This window comes from Passer montanus, unplaced genomic scaffold, assembly GCF_014805655.1.
Source record: "Passer montanus isolate IOZ18808 unplaced genomic scaffold, ASM1480565v1 scaffold10, whole genome shotgun sequence".
NCBI lineage: Eukaryota > Metazoa > Chordata > Aves > Passeriformes > Passeridae > Passer > Passer montanus.
The window spans coordinates 37,013,560-37,035,354 of NW_024356505.1; the positions used below are offsets into that span (position 1 = coordinate 37,013,560).

Here is a 21,795-nt window from a genome sequence, read left to right on the forward strand (position 1 = left end):
GGAACTGGGGGGACAAGGAGCTGCTTGTCAGGGACAAAGAAAGATCATCCAGTAGCAAAAAACTTCTTGGACCACTGTGTTTTTATTTTTTTAGCATTTCGAATACATGTTAGGCATGATACTTCTATTTTTTCCACCTTTGTTTTGTCTGGGATAGAACTGTGCTGTCAGTCAAGCCTTTTTTCTCTTAGCCAGGTTTGCTGCAGACACAAAGCTTATGTGCTCCTGCTGTGTCTTCATCCTGCTGCTGAACGCTTTCAGCCCACAAGCTACTACTCAGATATATTGCCAGAAAGATGGAGTTTTCAAAAACTAAGCATACTGAGTAAATTCCCAGAAGAAACCCAGCTCAACCAACCAACCAACCAACCAACCTACCAAGCAACCAACAAAAAAACCCAAAACATAACCAAACAAAACAAACTACAACAAACCAAAACAAAAGGAAACAAAAAATCACACACACACACACACGTGCGTGCACACGCACACACACAAAAAAAACCTATCCCACCAAAAAAAAAAAAAAAAAAAAAGAAAAGAAAAAGAAAAGCAAAAAACAAAGAGCAGATTGCAGCAGGGAAAGGAAGAGACTGAAGAAGTCTGGAGTGTATCACATGGACACTACAGCTTTGACAGGGTTGATGGTGAGAAATCTCTTAATTTCCATGTTCCATCCACACATGGAAACAAACTGCAACTAATCAAAGCTAAAGAATAAGGAATCATAGAATGATTGAATGGTTTTGGTTGGAAGGGACCTTAAAGTCACCCAGTTCCAGCCTCCCTGCCCTGGGCAGGGACACTTTCCACCAGACCAGGTGGCTCAAAGCCCCACCCAGATTTACTTGGAACACTCCCAGGGATGGGGCAGCCACCACTCCTCTGGGCCAGGCTGTATAACATTCAGAGGAAAGGAATTTTTCCCAATATTCAGCCTAAAACTGCCCTTTTTCAGTTTGAACCTTGTCCTAACTCTCAATGCCCTTGTAGAAAGTCCCTCTCCAGCTCACTTCAGGCCCCCTCCAGGCACTGAGAGGCTGCAATGAGGTCTCTCCAGAGCCTTCTCCTCTCCAGTGCTCTGGTGAGTGGCCAGCCATGGCTCTCAGCCAGACACCACCACATCTATATTCTAGACAAAAACCTTGAAATCTGGAATATGAAATTCATCTAGTCTGACTCTCTGGGCAAGCTGAGTACTTCTGTTTCCAGACTTTGTCACCTTCTGCACAGTGGATGCTGCAGCTGAAAGCCAGGCCATTGCAGAGAGCTGTCACAGGCAACCATTTGTCACAATACACATTGTTTTGCAGGATTCTTAATGGCTGAGTTTTTAAATGAAGACATTGAAAAATTGCTTACCCATGAGGTATTTTGCTGAGGACATAATATGCTGTATATGAATGCTGATACACCTGCAAAACAAAATTAAGAAAAAGACAACAACAACAAAAAAAAAAGAGATTAGTAACTGCCACCTGTATTAATAGAGCTCTTTTTTTTTGCAAAAAAAGTCTAACATTTGTGGCTGAGAAGCTCTCCTAAACACTTCAAAATGTGTAGTAGAAAAGAACAATGCAGTAATCCACTTGAAGCTGTTGTGTGTTTCCCATCCTGCACTTTGTGCTGGTGTTTGGCAGATCTCACACACCCAGATGCTCGGTGTCGTTGCCATGGCTACCAGGTCTTTGATTAAACTGGGGGCACACGGGCTCTGCAAAGGCTAAATATAGAACAGCCATTAATGAGGACACCTTGGTCAGCTGGAGACGTTCTCCATCGTTATAACCACACACAAGGCATGGGTTTTTTTGCTTTATTTCCCCGTAAATAAAGCAGGGAGTGGTGCTGGGTGATATCACAGAGGGTTGTCAGGCAAACCTGACATAAAACTGTGTTCAGTCAAGGCAAAAAGTTGACCTCATGTTTCGATGACCTGCTAAGTTGCATCTTCATATCAATCTGTGCTCTGTGGACCTTGGGGAGGAGCTGGGCAGCTTGCACAGCAGCTCATCTCACAGGAGACAGTTTATTACTTATTTTCTAAGTAGTAAATAATAACAGCAGAGTCAATGCCAGTGATTTAAGAGGTGGTGATTTTCCATTGGTGACAGCAGTCCTTTACAGTGATCAGGAGTCAGGACATCAGTGTGAAAGGTTTAAATATGAATAACTTTGTACAAATTTATACAAGGCATCACTTTTTGAAATTCTGTCCTGTTACTATGTGCAACTAAATAAATAAATCTGCTAGCAATTATTTAATTCGGCTTCTACTTAAATCTTTAAATCTTTTTTGCTGTACAGCAGCTGTCAGAAAGCATCCTGTTCCAGAGAACAAAGGAGAAATTTCTTGAATATTTGCTTCCCCAAACAAGTTTGATCAAAGTTTTTTTTTCCTAGGCTACTCTGGTTTTGCACAAGTATTTTTTTTATACTTATGTCAAAAACCTATGAGATGTCCTGGATGGTGCTGCCAGCCCCAGCAGGGGCCATGCCATGCACATCATTAGTGTCACAAGCAAGCATGAGTCACTCCCTGCCACTCTGGAGGGCAAACCTGCAGGGTGGTGTCCAGATCAGCCCTGCAGCTTCTGGGCTCTCAGTGAAGAGGCAGATAAACATGAGGCACATCAATAAACACAAGGCACATCATCCTGTAAATATCAAATCAAGGGTCTCTGTTACAGTTTGAAACCAAGCACTGAATCCTTACAGTACTGCATGAACTCCCTGAAAAACAGGCACACAGAAAGCACTGGATTTCTACCTGTGAAACGCAGAAACTGATGCTGGATTGATGTGATTTCCTTCTTGCCTGTGCAGTTCACTCCCTGCATTACAAGGACATCATGAGGTCACATCCCCAAATCCTATCTCCTTTCAGCATTCAGATCCATAAGGACTCCACACAATGTGATTCTCTGGTGTGTTGGTATCAGGGAAGGTCTTGGAATACAAGTGAATTCCCCACAAGTCAGCATTTATTTTAGTGCAAGTGTCCTTTTTGGATCCACCTGTGTCAGATGATGTCAAATAAATTACCATTTTCTCATCCTCACCTAATCATACCAAAGAGCTCTTCAATCTTCTGATGTTGATACCTGAGACCTGACTGATGCTTGCAGCCTTAGAGTTTATTCCAGCTTTGATGAAGTCCTAAAACTGATACAATTCCTTAAAGAAAAAGCACTGGAAGACTTCATCTGCCTACAGATCTGAAAAACCTGGTAATACATTGTCATTAAATACTGAGACATTTTTGTCTTCCAATATCCTGGCAGTAGGTTGGAGAAAATGATGTAGATACACAAATTCTGATCTGAGGCTGGGACAATTGTTCATCCTTATAAACCATGCTGTGTTGTCAGATAACAGAGAAATAAGCCCCCAAAATGAGTATCAACAGATGCCTTCAGCAGAAAATCAAAAAATGTGGCAGGCAGGAGGGAAAAGAAGCAGCCAGGTGAGTTTTGAACAGGACACCTGCTGGTGTCCTTGCTTGTGGTACAGAGTCCTACAGCCCTGTTGGAAGGTTCAGAGCTGTCTTGGAGGTATTAATGGAGACTGAGACAAAACAGTCTCTTTGCTGAGAGAGCTTAGGACTGAGGAAAACAACAGTTGCAGGACACTCAAAGAGATTTTTTATTTTCTGAATGTCATTTGTCATCATCTTGGGTCTTTGGCCAGACTCTAAAATACCCCGCATCAGCTGTGCTATAGTATACAGACTTCAAAGGCTTGTAGCTGGCAGAGTTCACTCACAGGAGCAAAATTTTCTCAGATAAATCCTTACAATGTGTAGGTTTGCTTACATAAAAAAGGAACTACTTGTATGAGCAAAGATTTCAGGATCAGACATTTATTATTAACGTTACAGTTGTTAAGGACACAAGCTCAAAAATCCCTCTCAACCCAACTATTTCAAACTTATTTGGAAAATACTCTGCTGCAATGGTACTAAGCAGAGAAGAATCCAAGAGAAAAACCACTTTATGTCTTTCTGAGAAGTTAAATGGCAGCTTTCCTCTTAGACATGCAAACTAAGTGAAGTTAATTGAACTTTTTGAGAGGATGACTGTGCTTCCTTAATATCTCTACTAAATTTCTGCTAGGGTCAAGATGAATTCGGCTATTCACTTAGCAGTAGGAAAACCCCACAGCAGGGAAAAGTGTAGGGAAGAGATGAGCATTCTTCCACAATCCAAACTAAGCCTCAGAGAATGGAGAGTAGTTAAAAGTTACTATTCACTTCATTAACTCTGTCTGCTGCTGAGGCTTGGCCAACAGATATAGCTGCATAAACTCCATGTTCCCCTTTTCTATTAAAGGGTGTGGTAAAAGCCAGTGACTGATTTGATGCTCTCAGCCCTGATTTTAGCTGGATTCCAGAAGCATTACAGCCCCTCTCAGCACAGAGGCATATTTGGGGGCAGCAGAGGTTTTGACAACTGTTGTGCTCTGTAGATTCTGTGTGTCAAACCATGACACCAACATGAGTGAGAACAGGTTTGAGAGTGCTCTGAAGGGCTCTGGGTATCACCACAACCAGGTCACAGAAGCTCCCATGCCAGGTGACACCAACAAGTGCTGTAAAAGTCATGATGAAAAAACCATTGGGCCAGAAACACTCTCCCACTGGGCTTCTCATCCCAGGTCACACCACAGATCTTGTTCACTTTCAATCTAAATTATGCTCTGCAACACGTGCATGTTTACACTGAAATCATAAAGGGACTGAGACAGATCCATCTGTTCCACTGAAGTCTTGGGAAGGCAATCATCTCTCTAAAATTCAGAAGAATGCAGGGCTAATTGTATGTGACAACACCTTGTTGTGAAGCAATAGACCTCACTTTATGCAACCAACAGAAGAAACCTGGACCTGGTCAGATGACAGCAGAAATGGAAACACTGCAGCACGTGGAGCAGTAGAGGAGGACATGTGCCTCTCTCAGGCTGCTACATTCCCAAGGAACAGGGAAATTGTGGTTCCAACAAGGCACAGAAACAAGATTAAGAAGCAATTTCTGTGCTCTGACACTACAGAGCAAAGTGTGGTGTGAATGGTAATGCCTTCTTGGAAACATTTGTTTAAGTTCTGTAAGGACACAGGTTCTTGTCCAGCAGGGCTTACTGAAATAGAAACTGTTATTTAAGCATAGAGTGGATTTGGACTCATTTATTCTTTGTGACTCTTCATAAACTTTAAATTAGAATCCATAGCTCTTGTATTTGCCCCAGAGTAACTGCAGAAATATGTGACATACATCCAAGAAATTTGTGAAATGGGTTTTCAGCACCTTTTGGCTGGTATGAAAGATTGCACTACCTGCTGAAGGCTTATCCCAAGCATCAGAAAAAAAGAAAGAGTTCAGTTTACACTTGAATCTCCTGTCTGTTGGTTTCTGTCTCACTTTGTGGGCTGATGCCAGGCCATCACCAACAATAATCAGCATTTAATGAAGGCTTTCTTTAATGTTTGCATGACAAGGTGCTGAATCGATACAAAGAAGAGGCACTTCATTTTAAGGAGGTTTACAACAAAGAAAGGGGGAAAAGCCCTTGGAAGACGGCTCCCCAAATCAGCCCAAGCCACTCATCTTCCAGCAGGCTTTTCTACCTAAAAAGCTGATTTAGGATCTTACCACCCAGTGTATAAAACAGCTCATGGATCTGGGATTAAGCCCAGGTGGACTGGCTGCCATCAGCTCATGATTGTTACTTACTTGATAAATACAGGAATAAAGCATGCTTTGCATCCATTTTCTAAATGGCTCCATAGAGCCCCTGGCCCTTTGTACAGTAATGTTATTTACATTAAAGAAATGCCCAGAAAACTCACAAAAAAATCCCATAAAACTTAGAGCTCACAAGGGACCAGTGCAGGGCAGAGCAGAATTGCAAGCTGTTTGCAACTTGCAAGGCTAAATACAAAATTTTCAGTGTTTAGTGTCTTTCAGGAAGCACACATTTTATCCAAAAAGCCATCCCAGCTCTCCCAAATAAAACTGAATGCACCAAATAGTCCTCAGAAAGAAAAGTGTACAACAGTTTGCTAAAGCCTGAAAATAGCAAGAATATATTTTAATGTAATTAATCATAAAGCACCCAGGATTTATCTGGGTAAAATGACTCATTTTTTATTCTGCAATAGTAAAGTATATCAACAAATAATAGATCCCCTCAGGATTCTTAACAATCCCCAGTTGTCTTGAGAATGTATCTGCCTTTACCCTGTGCAGTAAGACAGTAAAAATATATCACAAGTGGCTGGTGAAACAGGAACTGCCAGATCCATTTACAGGGTTTCCCACAAAGAGTCTCTAAAAAGACATTTGCTGGAAATAGATTACACAGCCCATTTTCCTACTTATGCTATGAGCAGACAAATCCCCAAATGCACATATGAATGTCAAGCCAATTGAATAATCCCAAGCATTTGACATAATTACATATTCCACCTTTCAAAATGGTCCTGGCGCCCTTAAACAGTAACTAACGCTGCGATGCAAAATATGCAGGTAAAAGATGATTTGCCATTTGGCCTTTAGTATCTGTGATATTTAACCAGGCTCTGAAGCTGACAGATTAACAGGGAAAAAGGGAATAAAGCAGAATGCAGCAAGACTGCTGCTATGCACTGGCAAATAGCTGATGTATTTTGTACCTTATTTTCTTACAATTGTGTGAAAGGGAGGGGAAAACAAGCTCAGGAGGAAAACACCAAGCAAATATTAGCCAGATGTTGTGTTTCCTTTTCCTGCGTGGGCACACCATGTGTGTAAAGGATACCACACTGTCACATGGATTCTTCCATAGGTCAGTCACCAATAAGCAAATCTGATGTTCACTTCACAGGGTAACTGTGTTGTTCATACACATCTTCCAGGGGAGAAAAGAATAATTTTTTGACTAAAAATACCTCACTGCCATAATCTTTGTGGTAGTCTGTGGAGGATTAAAGCAGGTTGCTGTACCTGTTTGCAGAATATTCTGTATAATTTATGAAAGTCAACATTAAAAATGGAATTTTTAATGTGTCAACATCATGTGTCATGCTCAAAATTCTTTATGATACCATTGGTTTCATTGGACCCTTCTGTTCTGTTGAGAAGAAATCCTTCTTTTGCTATGACATGTTGAACTGGCCCTCCAAAGGGGTGAAAAATCCATTCCTGTACTTGACCACCAACTTCTGTGTAATGCTTGGTTCAATTTTAGTACCTTTATTCTCCCCTGAATTTGTGACTTAGAGCACAAGGGGTTACCTCTGGCTGAGGTTAATGCTCTTTTCCTTTTTTCCCTCAGTGCAGACAGAATGGTCAGCAGTGTTCTCCTCAGCCCAACTATTTTTGCAAAGGATTTTATTTTATTGCTAATAGGCACTCCAGAGTAACCATCTTGGAATTAGATCCTCTCAGAAACATCATGCTATCTTTTATTTTTGTGTCACTGCAATAAAAAAAAAGAAAAACTACCGAAATCCATACTGGTATTTTGTACCCTGCACTCACTGAATCTTGATTGCTTGCAAGAACAAAACAAATCAATAAAGCTGTATAATCTGAGGTGTCTTCAACATTCTCACCTTTCAGATTCATTGTGATACTGACCTATTTTGCTTTCTTCTGAGACAGCATATTCTCTTTTGTCCCTGCATTGAATTATCCCTTTATACTTTATCACTTCTCCAGTAGAGTCTCATGCTGTGTGTCAACCTGCTTGCACAGCCCTCTAAGGAACTCTGCCCATTTCTCTTCGTGCTTCCAATAAATTAGAAAACCCATAATGAAATGCTATCAACGAGCATTTCCTGAGCAGTGCTTCAGCTGGCAGCCAATAACCCACAGCTGTCATCAAACACCTGATCTGGGATGCTCCTGCCTGCTGTGCTGTATCCAGCTGATCAGCCACACGTGTGATGTGCTCACGGGCTCTGAAAGGGCACTCTGGCACTGCTGGCACACCCCAGGACAGTCTGGGGAGCTCAGGAGAGGGCAGAGATGGAGGGAAATGGGCTTGAGCAAGAAAGGGGATGAGAAGAGGTCTCTGAATCAATCAATATACAGAGAATTTGGCAACTGGTTGCCTGTGCTATAATTGTCCCTGTATTCCAGAGGAATTAATTTAACATTTGTGCAAAAAAGAGGAAGATATGGACTTGGGGAATGCATGTATTAGAGCTGTTGAGGGAAGTAAAGCTTTTTCTTGCAAAGAGGGGGGAAGGATCCTGACCCAGCCGTGCAGCTGTGCCTGGGTGGGGTGACACAGCCAGCACTGACCTGTCAGTGCCTCAGAGAGAGCCAGCAGGTCTGTGCTCACCTCAGTCACACCAGTGAGTGTCAGGAGCTGCTCCACTCATCCCACTCATTTCCATATGGAAAATCAGCAACTGGGTGTCTCCAGAGCCAGGAGGAGACCTTAGCATTTGATTTGGAAGAAGGCAGTAATACAAGAGGCAGTGCATCACCAGGATATGTCTCTATTTTGCAAATTTTTAGCTTTTTAATCTCTTAAAACTGAAAATTAAATCATTGTCCTTGATGTTTAAAGGACAGCCAGGACATCTCTCCAGCCATGCAGAGCTGTGAATGCCCTGCCACCCACACCAGAGAGGCTTCCTTGGAGAGCAATCTCACATCAAGGTGACATCAGGGAGGGACAGCACATTCCTGCCATGGGGACCTGCATTTTGGAAGCATTTCTAACCAAGCTGAAGCTGATTGTGACGGGGTCATGCGCCACAGGCAGCACACATGGTTAATATGCAAATCTCTCCCACAAACATACAGAGGCTGGGCTGGGATTAGAAACTGATTTTCCAAGCACCAAACCAAAGGGCTCTGAAACATCAAAGCCAAGGCGTTATTCCTTGGCAAATAATCTCATGTCAAGTTTGCAGCAACCATAAACTGTGATGGCAACATCAACCACAGCAATGGGTGGACTGCCATGCTGCAAGAGAATGCTGCAAACTCACCTTCCACAAACTGATTATCTATCTCAGTTGTTTCATGATAATAATTCTTTGTTAAAAGATTAGTTTTCAAATTAGACTTTTGAGAGCCTCATACCACTGAGAGTGCCAAAAGGGGATTTTGAGGCCAGCTTGAGGATTTATGACTTTGTGACAGCAGCGGGGTGGAGTGGATGCTCTTTTTGTTGCAAATGCAGCTCCAGAAGCAAGTTAGGCCACAGGTATTAAGAGCCAGCTCGTGTGCCAGCTCTCACCCCTCAGAGAGTGTTAATCCAATCTGCCAACTGCTGCTGCACTCTAATGCAGCTCTGCCCTGCCAAGCAATTACAAAAGGCTCCTTTTGCTCCCGAGCCACCTGTCCCTCACAGCGCTTCCCTGGCACCACAAAGCCCTTCAGTCCCTGGCTTAAAGGACAGCAGCTATGTTTTTAACTGGTAAATGAAATGGGAGCTGCAAAGCACTCTGTGGGGTTTTTGCACCAGCCTTTGTGCACTTGTTGATGCTCAGGTTATTGGGAGGTAGCTGCAATGAAATTACAAAGAATTATGAATGAGCGTTCTCAATAACGAGCTCATTCTTTTGTTGATCTTTTTAAACTTTTATCAATATTCACATCACAGATATGAACTCCCAAGTTCCCCCTCTCACCCTCTAGTCAGAAAGTCAGAAATGAGAATGAAATTATCTAGTTGTGATTCTAACACACCAAACAATATATCTAAGGAACAGAAGCAAAAGATGAACAAACATTATTATGTACTGTGAGTACAAAAGTAGCCTGAGGCCAAATTAAAGTTTTAGAAGGATATAGCAATTACATCAAATGCAGGAAACATAAAAAAAATTCAGATTCATACAAACACACCTACAGAAGCACACAACCATGATTTTTTAGGAATATTTGGGATCATAATAATCCCTGTATTGGGCCGGACCCAAAGTCCATCCAGTGCACTTCCCTGGCTCAGTGGCCCAAAGCCAATTCAGACATAAGACTAGAGTTATCTGATTTACAGGCATCCTTTCCCAAAATACTTTCCCAGGCTCCTGCACTTTGCAACTTGGAGTGCCTCTCTTTGCAGCTGTCTACCTTGAGGGATGTCCCTGCCCCTGACCTCTCCTGTCATTCTTTACAAGCATTTCCCCTTTTTGCACCTACAATCTCATGCAGCAGCTCCCTTTTTCCCAGACAATGGTGCCAAAAGCTTGTGTGGGTTATGATTCCTCTCGGCAGCCCTTGATGTTTATTTTAGCTTTAGAATTACACCCTGAATTATCCTGTTTATAGAGGCAGCCTGGGTTAGCTGGTGGAGATGGGAGTTTAGAGGGTTCACATCCACATTCACTCGACTGACTCTCACCTTCATTGTCTTTGGAGCTGCAAGTCTGAGGGCTGAAGGACAGCATGAGAAAACAATGCTTAATACAGCTTTTAATGAAACGTTAGATAATACCTTCTTTCAAACAAACATCTCTCGAGCTGTGCAGACACTGAGTCTGGAAATATTTTAAAAGCCTCTTTTTTGTGAAGTTTGCAATGCAAATGGTAAAGTTTTACAGCAATTATGTGAGAACCAAGCCATGAAAAGTGCTGAATATTTAGTATATCTAACTTATTCATCTTAAAATAATTTGCTTTAGAGGCAAAAATTAACAACTACAGAACCACAGCATATGTTCTTTCTGTTAAAATTTACTCTTATGAGTCTGGAAATATTTTTAAAGCCTCTTTTTTGTGAAGTTTACAATGCAAATGGTAAAGTTTTACTGCAATTATGTGAGAACCAAGCCATGAAAAAGTGCTGAATATTTAGTATATCTAATTAACTTATTTATTTTTAAAGAATTTGCTTTAGAGGCAAAAATTAACAACTACAGAACCACAGCATATGTTCTTTCTGTTAAAATTTACTCTTAACATGTAAAAATTGCTTTTTCTACTGTAGCAGCTGAGAATGGGAATACTACAAAAAGTTAGGACTGGAACTGAAATTTTTATAGTTGGTCCTAGGCTCAGGGCACTTTTAGAAGACTCAAAGAAAAGAATCAGAGACAAGAAAGATGAGTCTGTCAGAAAGCACTAGAGAGCAACAGTTTAAAAGCAGTGAAGTGGATGTGAAAGAAATGAAAATATTCAGATGTATTCTGGTAACCTTGGTTAAAAATCCTCTCCCTGTTCAGTGAAAGATTAATTTTCCAGTTCCATACGAGATCAGAAGACTCAGAGCTGTAGCTCAATGTACACACAGATCTAATTCACTGGAAGAGACAATTCTGTATTCTGACAAGAAGAAAACAAACTGAAATCACACAGAAGACACGAGGATATTTTCTGTGTTATCTTTGTGATGCTGTGGGCAACTTCCATGGGGTGAATGGTCTGTGGTGATGAAGAACTTCTCTTTGGCAAGCAGGGGGAGAGCAAAGGGGACAGGAAGGAGCACAGAAGCTGCCCTGCTCCTCGCCTGCTGCAGAACCCTCCACAGCCCTGCCATCAGCAGCACCACTCCTGCACACAGAAATGTGAGGACTCAAGCATTTAAAGACATGACTAAAGCCCTGTGATTCCTCTCCCTTTTCAAGAAAGAGCTTCTTTTGAGCAGAGAATAGAAGAAAAAAGAATAGAAGATTCCATTTTCAAATCTGGGTCATTAGCTGCCCAAGGAGGAACATTAGTTATTGGCTTTAACATCAAGCTGGTAAAAGCAGAGTTCTGCAGGCAGTTAAAGAGATAAAAGGCACTTGTTCAGGGTAAACACAGAGAGCCACTCACTCCTTGGATTTAGGATGTAACTCAGCTAAAGAGGAGAACATTTACATCAGAAGATTTGCATTTCTGAGTACAGGAACTTCATTGGGGTGCCCGGTATAGCAAGAGCTGTTTTTCCAGAAGAGGGCACTAAATATGTATACTTTTTCTATTTCAGTGATTAAAAATTAAAAAAAAAAACCTAAAAAGGACTGGAAACCAGATGAATTAGATTATAGACTGCTTCATGTGTTTCTGCAGAGACACCAGAACTAAATTCTTTCTAGTTTTGCCTTCTGAAGCCGTTTAAATTATTGCTGTTTTCTCATTTTGTATGCTATTCCTAGTATATTTCTTTCCTTAACATTTTAAAATAACCACCTGTATTTATTACAATCCAGTACAAACCAGGATGTTCATTGTCCCTAAAAACTTAGGAAGCAAATTTATGCTAAATCAGGAACTCATCTCTAATGCAATTCTGAAGTCTCTCTATGTTGCAAGGAATCTAATTATTTGTTACATTTTAATTTTTTTTCAATAATTTCATTCCTCATAAAGCAAAGTTACCCCATGTTTCACTAAGACAGATTCCCATACAAGTGCAAGAAAGAAAACTGTGATTATTTAAATTCTGTCCATCTGATTTTGACTGTCTAGGAGATCTTATTATTACATTATCGTAGGAAAGCTTTATTCAAAAACAAATTGCATTTTGTTTTTATGACATTTTAAGAATCTTATTAGGACATTAATCTCTACCAGTTTGTTCAAGTTAGCTCATCTACACACACAGAAGAGGAAGCAGAATGAGAAATTCAGCCTTATGCAAGCTAAGAAAAATTGTTTATTTTTGTATCATAGTGTTTTGCCTTGAGGCCTTTTTTCCCTTCCCTGCTTGATGAAAATCTCATTTACTAAAGAAAATATTTACGGAGGAAGGCTACTGATAGCTGATACTGATACATAATACACCTATGTACTTTTGCATGACAGGCTAATTATTTCTGAGTTTGGATGCTCCTCTAGTCTTCCCTGGAACTGTGGATTTCCTTTGCAGCTTACTGATGTGTATCTGTGCCTGTGAATAAATGCAGGATCCAGTTTATTGGCCTTTGCTACACAAGAAAGGCTGTGAAACTTAGTCCGAAAAACAATTTTGCACTCAGTCATGTTTGTGCAATTTCTGTTGAAGCCTCCCAGCTCAATTCAGGAGGCTTCAGGTTTAGTTCTAATTCAATTTATCTGCATTATTAGGAGAACAGCAAGTGTTTAATCCATTGTTTTTAAAAGGAAAGCAGTTAAAGCTCAGCAGCTGAAGTCAGCAGACTGTTTTTAATGCTCTGCATTTCAAGTTTTGTTGTAATGATCAGACCAAACAGTCCCTGGAGTGGAGAGAATGGAGACTGGATAAGAAATTGGAAGAAATTGGAATAAGAAGTTTTCCTAAAATCACTGCTGTGTAGGGAGCAGGCGGCAGCAGAACTGGAATATGGGGATGGAGGACTGCAGGCTGTGCTGAGCTTTGCTTCCCAGCTCAGGCACACACATCTGGTTGTGTTTTGTGAATGCACCCAGACCAGCATTTCAGAAGCACAGACTTCCCCCTGGAAACATCCCCAAAACCAGGGAGCAATAGAGCCAAAAATCTGGTGTCCAGTGTGGTTTTATTGTTGGCCCATGGAAGGGCTGCAGGCCCTAAGTCACCACAGTGGCTGCCAATGATAAATCATGGAATGGTTTGGGTTGGGAAATCATCCAGTTCCAACCTCACTACTATGGGCAGGAACACCCTCTACTAGACCAAGTTCCTTCAATGTTGAGATGATCTCACTCCAAGAATACCTGCTGAGGATGAGGAGAATACCCATTCTTTGCATTTTGGGGGTGCAAACATATTTTCCATGGATAACAGACACAAGCAGCCCCCACCCAGCCATTCCTCCTTGCTGACACTCAATGCTTATCCTTTCCCTTTTATTAAGAATGGAATCACACCCTAAGTATGCATACTTGGGTTGTGTCTTTTCATTCCAATTTTTTTTCCTCCAGTTTCTATTGAGTTACAATGACACACCCTTAATTTTCAATAAGAATCCTTGGCCCCATGGCTCAAGGATCCTAAGCACGAAAACATCCCTACAGTATATTTCTTTGAGTGCCTAACCCCCCTCTAACTTATTTTTTAAACTATTTTATTTTCTCATTAAATCAAGCTGTTCCAAAGCAGAAGAATTGCTGTCAAAAGCAAAGAATCATTCAGGCTACATAAAGGAATACAGTTTCTGCTGGAACTTTGCCAGGATTACAAATGAACCATGAGGGTCCCCCCAAAGCAAAATAAATAATAGGTTTGACCTGTTTTCTTCCCCTGTGTTAGTCCAAAATTGGCCCTGAAATTTAGCAACATGAAATTAATTTCTGTAGTTTCTCCCTCAAAAGAAAACTCTAGGATTAATCTTGTCAGTAATTATTGCTCCACTGGCCTGTAACTGTGTCCAAAAATTTCTATTCTAAACAAACAATGGGACAGAAATTGGTGGAAGAACAAATATTCTCACCATTTGATGAAGTGTTTTCTCAATTAGAGTGGGTAGTAAGAAGTTTTAATTCTGTGAGCACGTGCAGCAGAGAAGGTTTGGCATCCAAAGGGCCCTGCTGCTGAAGGCACAGCTGAGGACACCTGAGAAGGCAGTGTTTGCACAACCCTGTAATAGAGTTTTGAAAACTCAGGAATCCCCTGAGAGTTTTATGGCAAACTTCCCTCTCTCTCTGTGCCACTGCAGATATCACACATTAATTAGCCTGAAACAATTACTGATAGCAACACATGACACATGTTGGTGTATCTGACAGAGATATTGCTGCTTCTGCCTGCCCTGAGATTCGCTGCTAGGAAAACCTCCCACTGCTGAGGCTCAGGTATTAGCAGCTTTGGTTTATTCAGTGAAAGGTGACCATGAAGAGCTCATCTCTTGGCTTAGATAGACTCCCCAGCTTGGACAGAAAAGCAAATAGGAGTGTGGAAATGGTTTTGAATCAACCTTGTGATACCTTTGAAAATTCTGTTTGTCTTGTTGAAAACAGCAGGGTTTGAGACTGGAAAAGATAGGCTGTCTTTCACAAATACCAGATTAGTAATTCAAAATTACCACAACAAGCTCTTTTAAAATAAAATATTGCCTTTGAGTGTTGTCAAAAAATAGCTGCTGCTTCAGCTTCAAATCCAAAATAAACTAGCACCCTCAAAATTAACCTCTTCTATGCTGTTAGAACATTCTTGTTAAGGCAACACTTCTGGACACACAGGCCTTAGCTTTAGTTATGTAAATGGAGCTGGAGCACTGCTTCTCTACCACAAAGGGGTTAAACAGCACTTATCAAATAAGGTTATCACACATCTAATCTTGGCTGTTAAAATAATATCACTCAAAACAGGATCTGTAAGAAGAAGGAGAAAGAAAGGTGATCCCCACCTTCAGCCCTGACACCCCAGAACAACCTCACTGACAGCCCACACATAAAAATACTGCCATTTTCAGAAGCTGTGAGCATTTTATTGAACTATTAAAGATTAGCTGAATGGTATTAATAATATTTATTCTATGGGAAGTAATTGAAGTTGTTGCTTTCCCAAAAATTTAACGAATTAGCAGATTTGATGAGTGGCTGGCCTATGTGTTTCCAATAATTCATTAATAACTTTACTTCTGCTCTTTAAAAAAGCACTGGATGACTACAGTCATACAGCTTATTCTTCACTCACAACTACATTCATACAGTTGGTGAATTGAGAAAAAAGTTACTCTGCCTGAAGATACACACATGCACAATGTAATAACAGAAATATTTTAACTAATATAAACAGTATTTGGATTGAGTCATTTTCTTCTTTTTGTTTAGTAAGTGCTTTACCCTAATCCATTATTTATCCTAGTAACAGCAACTATTTCTCACAAGTATATGAAATTACAGTGCTTTAGGCTTGAAAATGTTGGAAAAAATCATTTTAGCCACCAGTCTTTGATATAAGTGAACAATGTCCTTATATTGTGCAGCTTTCCAATAGAGGAGTCCTTCTGATTTATGAACAATGATTCAAAACTGTATTCACATTAAAAAGAGGATATGAAAAACCATAAACATAAGCTTTTTGCTTCAAAATGGCCCCTTCAAAAACTAATAATTTACAACAAACACCAAAAATTAAATAACAATCAATAAAACAGGTAGCATTATTTTATGACAGAAGTATTCTGTCTGTGCTCACTTTATCATGAAATCACGAAACATTTTCAGTGTTCCTGAAAACAACATTGGGTGAGAATGAAAAAACTAAATTTGAAATATATTTATTGCCATATAAAGAAGAGAGATTTATGTAAGCCTATTTCTAGGCTTGGTAAATCCATTTCAATTAAGCAATAAATATCATGACTACAGTCTGAGCAGTATTACTGATGATAGTTATGACAGTGTTCAATTTTCAGAGGTATATTTATCATAATAATGTTTATCACCTAACTCAAAAGGATGTTGTGAGGATTCATTAATATTTATACCCATTAGTGTTTTGGAAATAACAAACAATATGTTATTTTAATTTTTACACAACAAATTAAATTAGCATGAGGTCGTAATGGGACCATAAGCACAAAACCCATTTATTTCACATAACCACCAGACTTGGAGAAATAATAAAAAATAGTAACAACAACAACAATAATATGTTTCTTTCTATAAATAATGCTTTTTTACTTCATTCACACTCTAAATAACAAGCCTAAGGTTTGCTCTGGGTCTTTCTGACCTCTCTTTGCTCCCACCACTCCTCTCAGAGATACAGGCAGGGAGAACAGAAATACTGAACTCACCACATGAACTAAGCTAAAAAATAATTATTGAGTGTGTTCCAATTACAACAATGATTAATTCTTTCCAGCCATTTGGGATTAAAAAAGAGCATTTCTTTTACTGCAAAATAGGTAACAGCATCTGTTGTATCAGCTGCAAAATCCTCTGAGCTCTAACTTTGTTCAGAAGCCTTTGCAGTTTGGTCCACGCTAATCAGCCAGAATTTCTGAGTGAATTTGCCCTTAACTGGAAGAAACACAGTAATGGGCTGATAAAATTGGAGACAAAGAGCAAAAAGTTTTACAAGGAATCTTAGCAGCTTTAATTCCTCTCTTGCATGATGACAAGATTCCCAATAAAGGCAATTAAATACTCACAATTTAACATCTCACTATGTCACTCCAGAAAACAAGTTTTCTTCTCAGATATTTCCTCTGTTCTTTTATTCCATTACACAAACACCACTGGTAACTGATTGCCACACAAAGCTGCACAAGCTTTAGTTACTTTACTCTTACTTAAGTCTTTACTCTTACCCCAGTCACTGAAATGCCACGAGATTTAAGGGTTGCTTGGTCACTTGGTTATTTGGGAGACCCTTTTTGGAGACCAGGGGTAACCACAGAGGGGGTGCCAGCCCAAAGACCTGTGTGTGTCCCCAGGAGGCACAAGGGGAGCAGAGAGCTTGCCTGTCAGTGGTGCTGGAGTGACCTTGGCCAGGCACCACCAGAGACATCTGTGAGCCTCTGTCCCCCTTCTGCTGAGCTGCAGTGGCCAAACCCCATTTGCCCACGTTTTGGAGTTATTAAACCTCATATCAGAGACCACACACTTGTTTTGGTGAAGGATGGTTTGAAGTAAAAGTTTCTCCATGGAGGTGTTTATTCCCCGATGCCTTCCTGAAATCTCACTCTGCTGTTTGAGCCTCAGGTTGCACCTTGTTGTGGTGTAAAGAAACTAAAAATAAACAGCAGAAAACTGTGGGAGTATTTCAAGACAAAGAAGCTTGGTGCCTTTCCTGTGACCTTTCCAGAAAAAGAACAAATCTTCTGTGTTCAAGGTTAGAAAAGCTCCCTATTAGCACAAGGCTTACCCAGAATATTGCTGCCTGAAAGATTAAACTTCTGTAAATATAAGCACTGCAAAAAAAAGGCATTTACAATGAAATCTGACAGCCAGACTAGCCAGAATGTACCCACACCAGGCTCACAGCTGTCTGCCAAGCTTCCTGGGAGAAATATATTTTAAGGAACGTGCTTTAATTCATTATCCTTTAAAATGATGGAGTGATACAACAGGAAAACACACATTAGCTGCCTCAGTGTCTTTGCAAAATAGGTGTCTGGCAGTTCAGTGCTGTGTTATTCCAGTGTGGGTGTCACTGCTGTCACCCAGACCAACACTGAGCAGAGATGCTTCTGTGAAAATAAATAGAAAAACATAGAAGCAGCTATTACTGGAAGGAAATGACTTTGTGGCACTTTTCTTAAAAATATTCCGCTTCATTGGAGTGACACATTGTGCTCTCCTATTTTGATGTTTATTCCTGGCTGATATTAAACACAGAGGCTGAATCCATTCATTTCAGAATTTAGACAAATTATTAATCCATACTATGCATATCAAAGCAGCACAACTGTACTGTGTAAAAAAATGATGAAAATATCTATACTCACAAACAATTAAAAGGCAGCACGTCGCACTTTCAAATGCCAAAAAAATAAGAAACAATTTCTGATGGCTAAAAAATAAGTATGCAATAATTCCAAGAAGCTCCTTTTTTGAAATTGTAGAATTAAACTTTAAAGACATGTCCTCTGCCAATACATCTCCTGAAATTTTCTTTTGACTTTGCAACAAGGACAACTGCCCAAGGCTTTGCTGATCAATTCCTTGTTGCAGAAAACAGCATAATTTGAATTTTGTCCAAGAATACAGTTTGAAATGCTGAAAATGTGAGGAGCTAACTAACATGCAATTATTTGTAGTCACAGTCTGCATACCAAGGGAGAAGAAAGCTGAAGAAATAATCTAACTCTTATTGCCATTTTAATACAGAGAGCCACCCATCATGGCTTAAGGCTGCAATAACCAAGACTGAACCCAACTACCCCTCTATTAGTGTGCTTCAAAACAGAACAAAACAAAACAAACCCAACAAATTTTCTTTTCTCCATAAACATGGATCTTAAAGGAATAAAAGAGGGTTTGTTTTGTTTTATTTTGCTTCAGGAACTCTTGCTGTATATTAATAAAACAGGAAGAATTTGCAATGTTCTCTTACAGTGAGTATATGTAACATCCTGAAATGTTCCCAAAGAATGTTTTCAGCTTTCCACTCTGGGTTTTCCTTTCTAGAAAAAGATGTGGTGTGATGCAGGGAGCACCTGGATGTGTGATGCTCTCTCTTCTCCAGACAGGCATCTTAAGAACCACAAACTCAGTATTTTTCTGTACCTCAAGCTCACAGCAAGCACTGACATGCAGAGAGGAGGATGCAGAGGAAGCACATCCAGCCCATCCCTTTCCATTCCCATGGCTCTCCTGCCACATTGCCCACCTCAAGCACTGCACCACACACTGAACACAAAGTCTGGGTCTGGGCTGTAAAAGCCCCCCTAACTCTGCTTCTTTCAGATCTTCAGTGTGCAGTCCTTTCAGTGGAAAAATGTTGAGAATAAAAATTTATTTTCTCATTACTTTTTAGAAATTTAAGGTTTTTTCTCTCCTTTTTTTTTAAGATTTTTTAGGTTCTTTTGTGTTTGTTTTGTCATTAAAAGCATTTTTTCTGTCATTCTCAGAGGAAGTGAGGGGAAGCCTTCCCTCCTCAGGGCTCTTCCAGCTTCCAGAGTCCATCTGAGCAGAGTTGGCACAGGGCTTCCACAGACAAAGCCTGATTTCCACTAAAAGAACTGCATTTTGCAAAACATCTCTGGCTTACGAGGCAGGGAAATTAGAGAGAAAGGCTTTGCTTGTTCAGTGACCCTCAGGCTCTCTTTTCCATGTTTAGAATTAACACTTCCCCATCCATCTCTGTCTAGAACTCAGCTAAACTTCAGGTAAGTGAAGTCACACCACCAGTAATTTCCCAGGAAAAATCATTATGAATTACTCCTTAAGTTTCTGATACAGTTTTCTTTTCCCTTACTCTAAAACCAGACATGCTTCTTCTGACTTTCATAGTACCAAGTCAGGAATAACTACAAAGATGATAGCAGAGAAATCAGATAAACAACAGAGCTACAACTTTCACTGCCTAAAGGACCCACAAATTTCCTTTGGTTAGCAGCTGAAATGTAATTTACATCATGGACAAAAACAATTACATCTGTCAGCAAATTAATTATTTTCATTTTGAAGAATTGGTGATATTCTAAACTATGGAAACAAAATATATATTTCATCCAAGTAGTACAACATAGCTATCACTCAAACAATTCAGGCCTTATACCAGCAGAATTGAGAAAGACAAAAATATTATTCATACAGAAGGATTGCTTCCCCCATGTTTGATTCTTTGGTCATCATTTAAAAATGACTCATTACATTTTTCCCTTTTGAAGCCTGGTAAAAAATTTGCTGTAATCCAGAACTTAGTATCAACCTAATGGTGATTTTTTACAAATGATTTATACCTAACTCTCAGAAGAAAAGGATTTATAATGAAAGTGATAGCTCAAGCCTAACTGCAGCACAGGGAATGGTGACACCATAATTAATGTATTATTTCAATTGTGGGAGACACTGACAGTAGCTTTTTGTTCTGGGGAAGAAATTTATAGGATGATGGAAAAAGGCACCGTGGAAAAAAAAAATCACAGAAGAGGAATAGAAATCCTTGTAGCAAAGACATGTCCTTACAATCCCCCTCCCGGAGGCTATAAAATCCTGGCAGTGACAGTGTTTCCTCACAGTCTAATTTATACCTTTCTCCTCTACTAGATGGCAGTGTGACATGCTCTCAGAATTGCTAAGTGAGGGGGTTTCTTGCTTTCTTTCTTAGGAAGCAATTAATTTAAAATATCATCTTGCTGGCATAAAAGTTTAAAAAAAAAAAAAACCAAAAAAAGAAGTTTGCCACTGGCTGTGTATTTTGAAATCAAATCTGTTTACTTACAGGTTCAACATCAAAGGCAAATAGTGCATATTCCCTGTCAGGTGACACCTCATACCGGATAGCCTTTAAGGAGACCTGGAAAACAAATACAGTTTTGAAACAAATATTCATCAGTTTTCAAGCTAATGACACCTAGAACTAATTGTTATGATCATCTCTCTAAGGATGAAGAATATTGCCAGAATTAAGTGTCTTGAAAAGTACAGTATCTTTTTTTTTTTTAAACCCCCGAAATGTTATGTGGGCACTCATAAGAGAAAGAATAAATTCATTGTGACTCAGAGCAGGCAGCTATTAAAAAAAACCCCAGATTTTTCCTTACTGCACAGTGGCTGGTGAGGTTGCAAGTGTAGGCAGTAGTTAGTAGAAAGCTCTGATAAAAGGCAATTTATTAATTTCCTCCCATTATCTGTATTCACTGGACAGTGCAGGAGATAAAAAAAATTTAAATATCTTCTGGAGAAAATTAGTAATAGAGACATCACTACCTCCTCTAATTAAGATAACCCAGAGGAAAACTGTTCTGTTTTCTCTAGTAAGAGTTTTCGAGATGCTGATCAGGGTGATCCAGTGCACCCTGACCCGGGTTCTGCAAAATTCAGCACTGTAAATCTTGCTAACAAGAAGAACTGCCATGGTATCTCAGACTTGCCAGGAATTACTTTTTTTCCAGCTCCACTTTTCATTTGTGTAGTGCATCCATTTCTCCTCCCCGGTATGTTCCAATGTAATGCATTGCTGGCACAGATGGCACCAAGGTCAAAAAGAGGTGCCACTAACACATCACTCATGCACTGCCTTTTAAATCTCACCCTCCCACCTAACTAATTAGATGTAAGTCCTTGAGAGAGTCCCACACAGCAAAACTGGGAGGGGAACTGGGGAAAGTCCTCCCCAAGGGCAGGGGGGATGGATGGGCTGTGGGGGCAGCCAGAAGCAGAGGGGACGGGCAGCACCATCACAGGATGATTTGGGTGGGAAGGGACCTTTAAAGGCTGTCCAGTCCAACCCCCTGCAATGAGCAGGGACAGCTTCAGCCAGACCAGGCTGCTCAGGGTCCCATCCCACCTGATCCTGAGCATTTCCAGGGAACAG

The 21,795-nt window shown here is 40.2% G+C and overlaps 1 protein-coding gene across 4 annotated transcripts in view; it reads right to left on the reverse strand.

The window, feature by feature from the left end:
- Positions 1–21,795, reverse strand: part of DPP6 (dipeptidyl peptidase like 6) — a 537,867-nt gene that overhangs the window by 110,032 nt on the left and 406,040 nt on the right. For all 4 annotated transcript variants that reach the window (XM_039712305.1, XM_039712329.1, XM_039712320.1 and 1 more), the window contains 2 exons: positions 20,701–20,775; positions 1,363–1,415 (listed from right to left, as the gene is read on the reverse strand). In XM_039712305.1, coding sequence (XP_039568239.1) covers positions 1,363–1,415; positions 20,701–20,775 — 128 coding nt within the window. The remainder of the gene's footprint in view (positions 1–1,362; positions 1,416–20,700; positions 20,776–21,795) is intronic.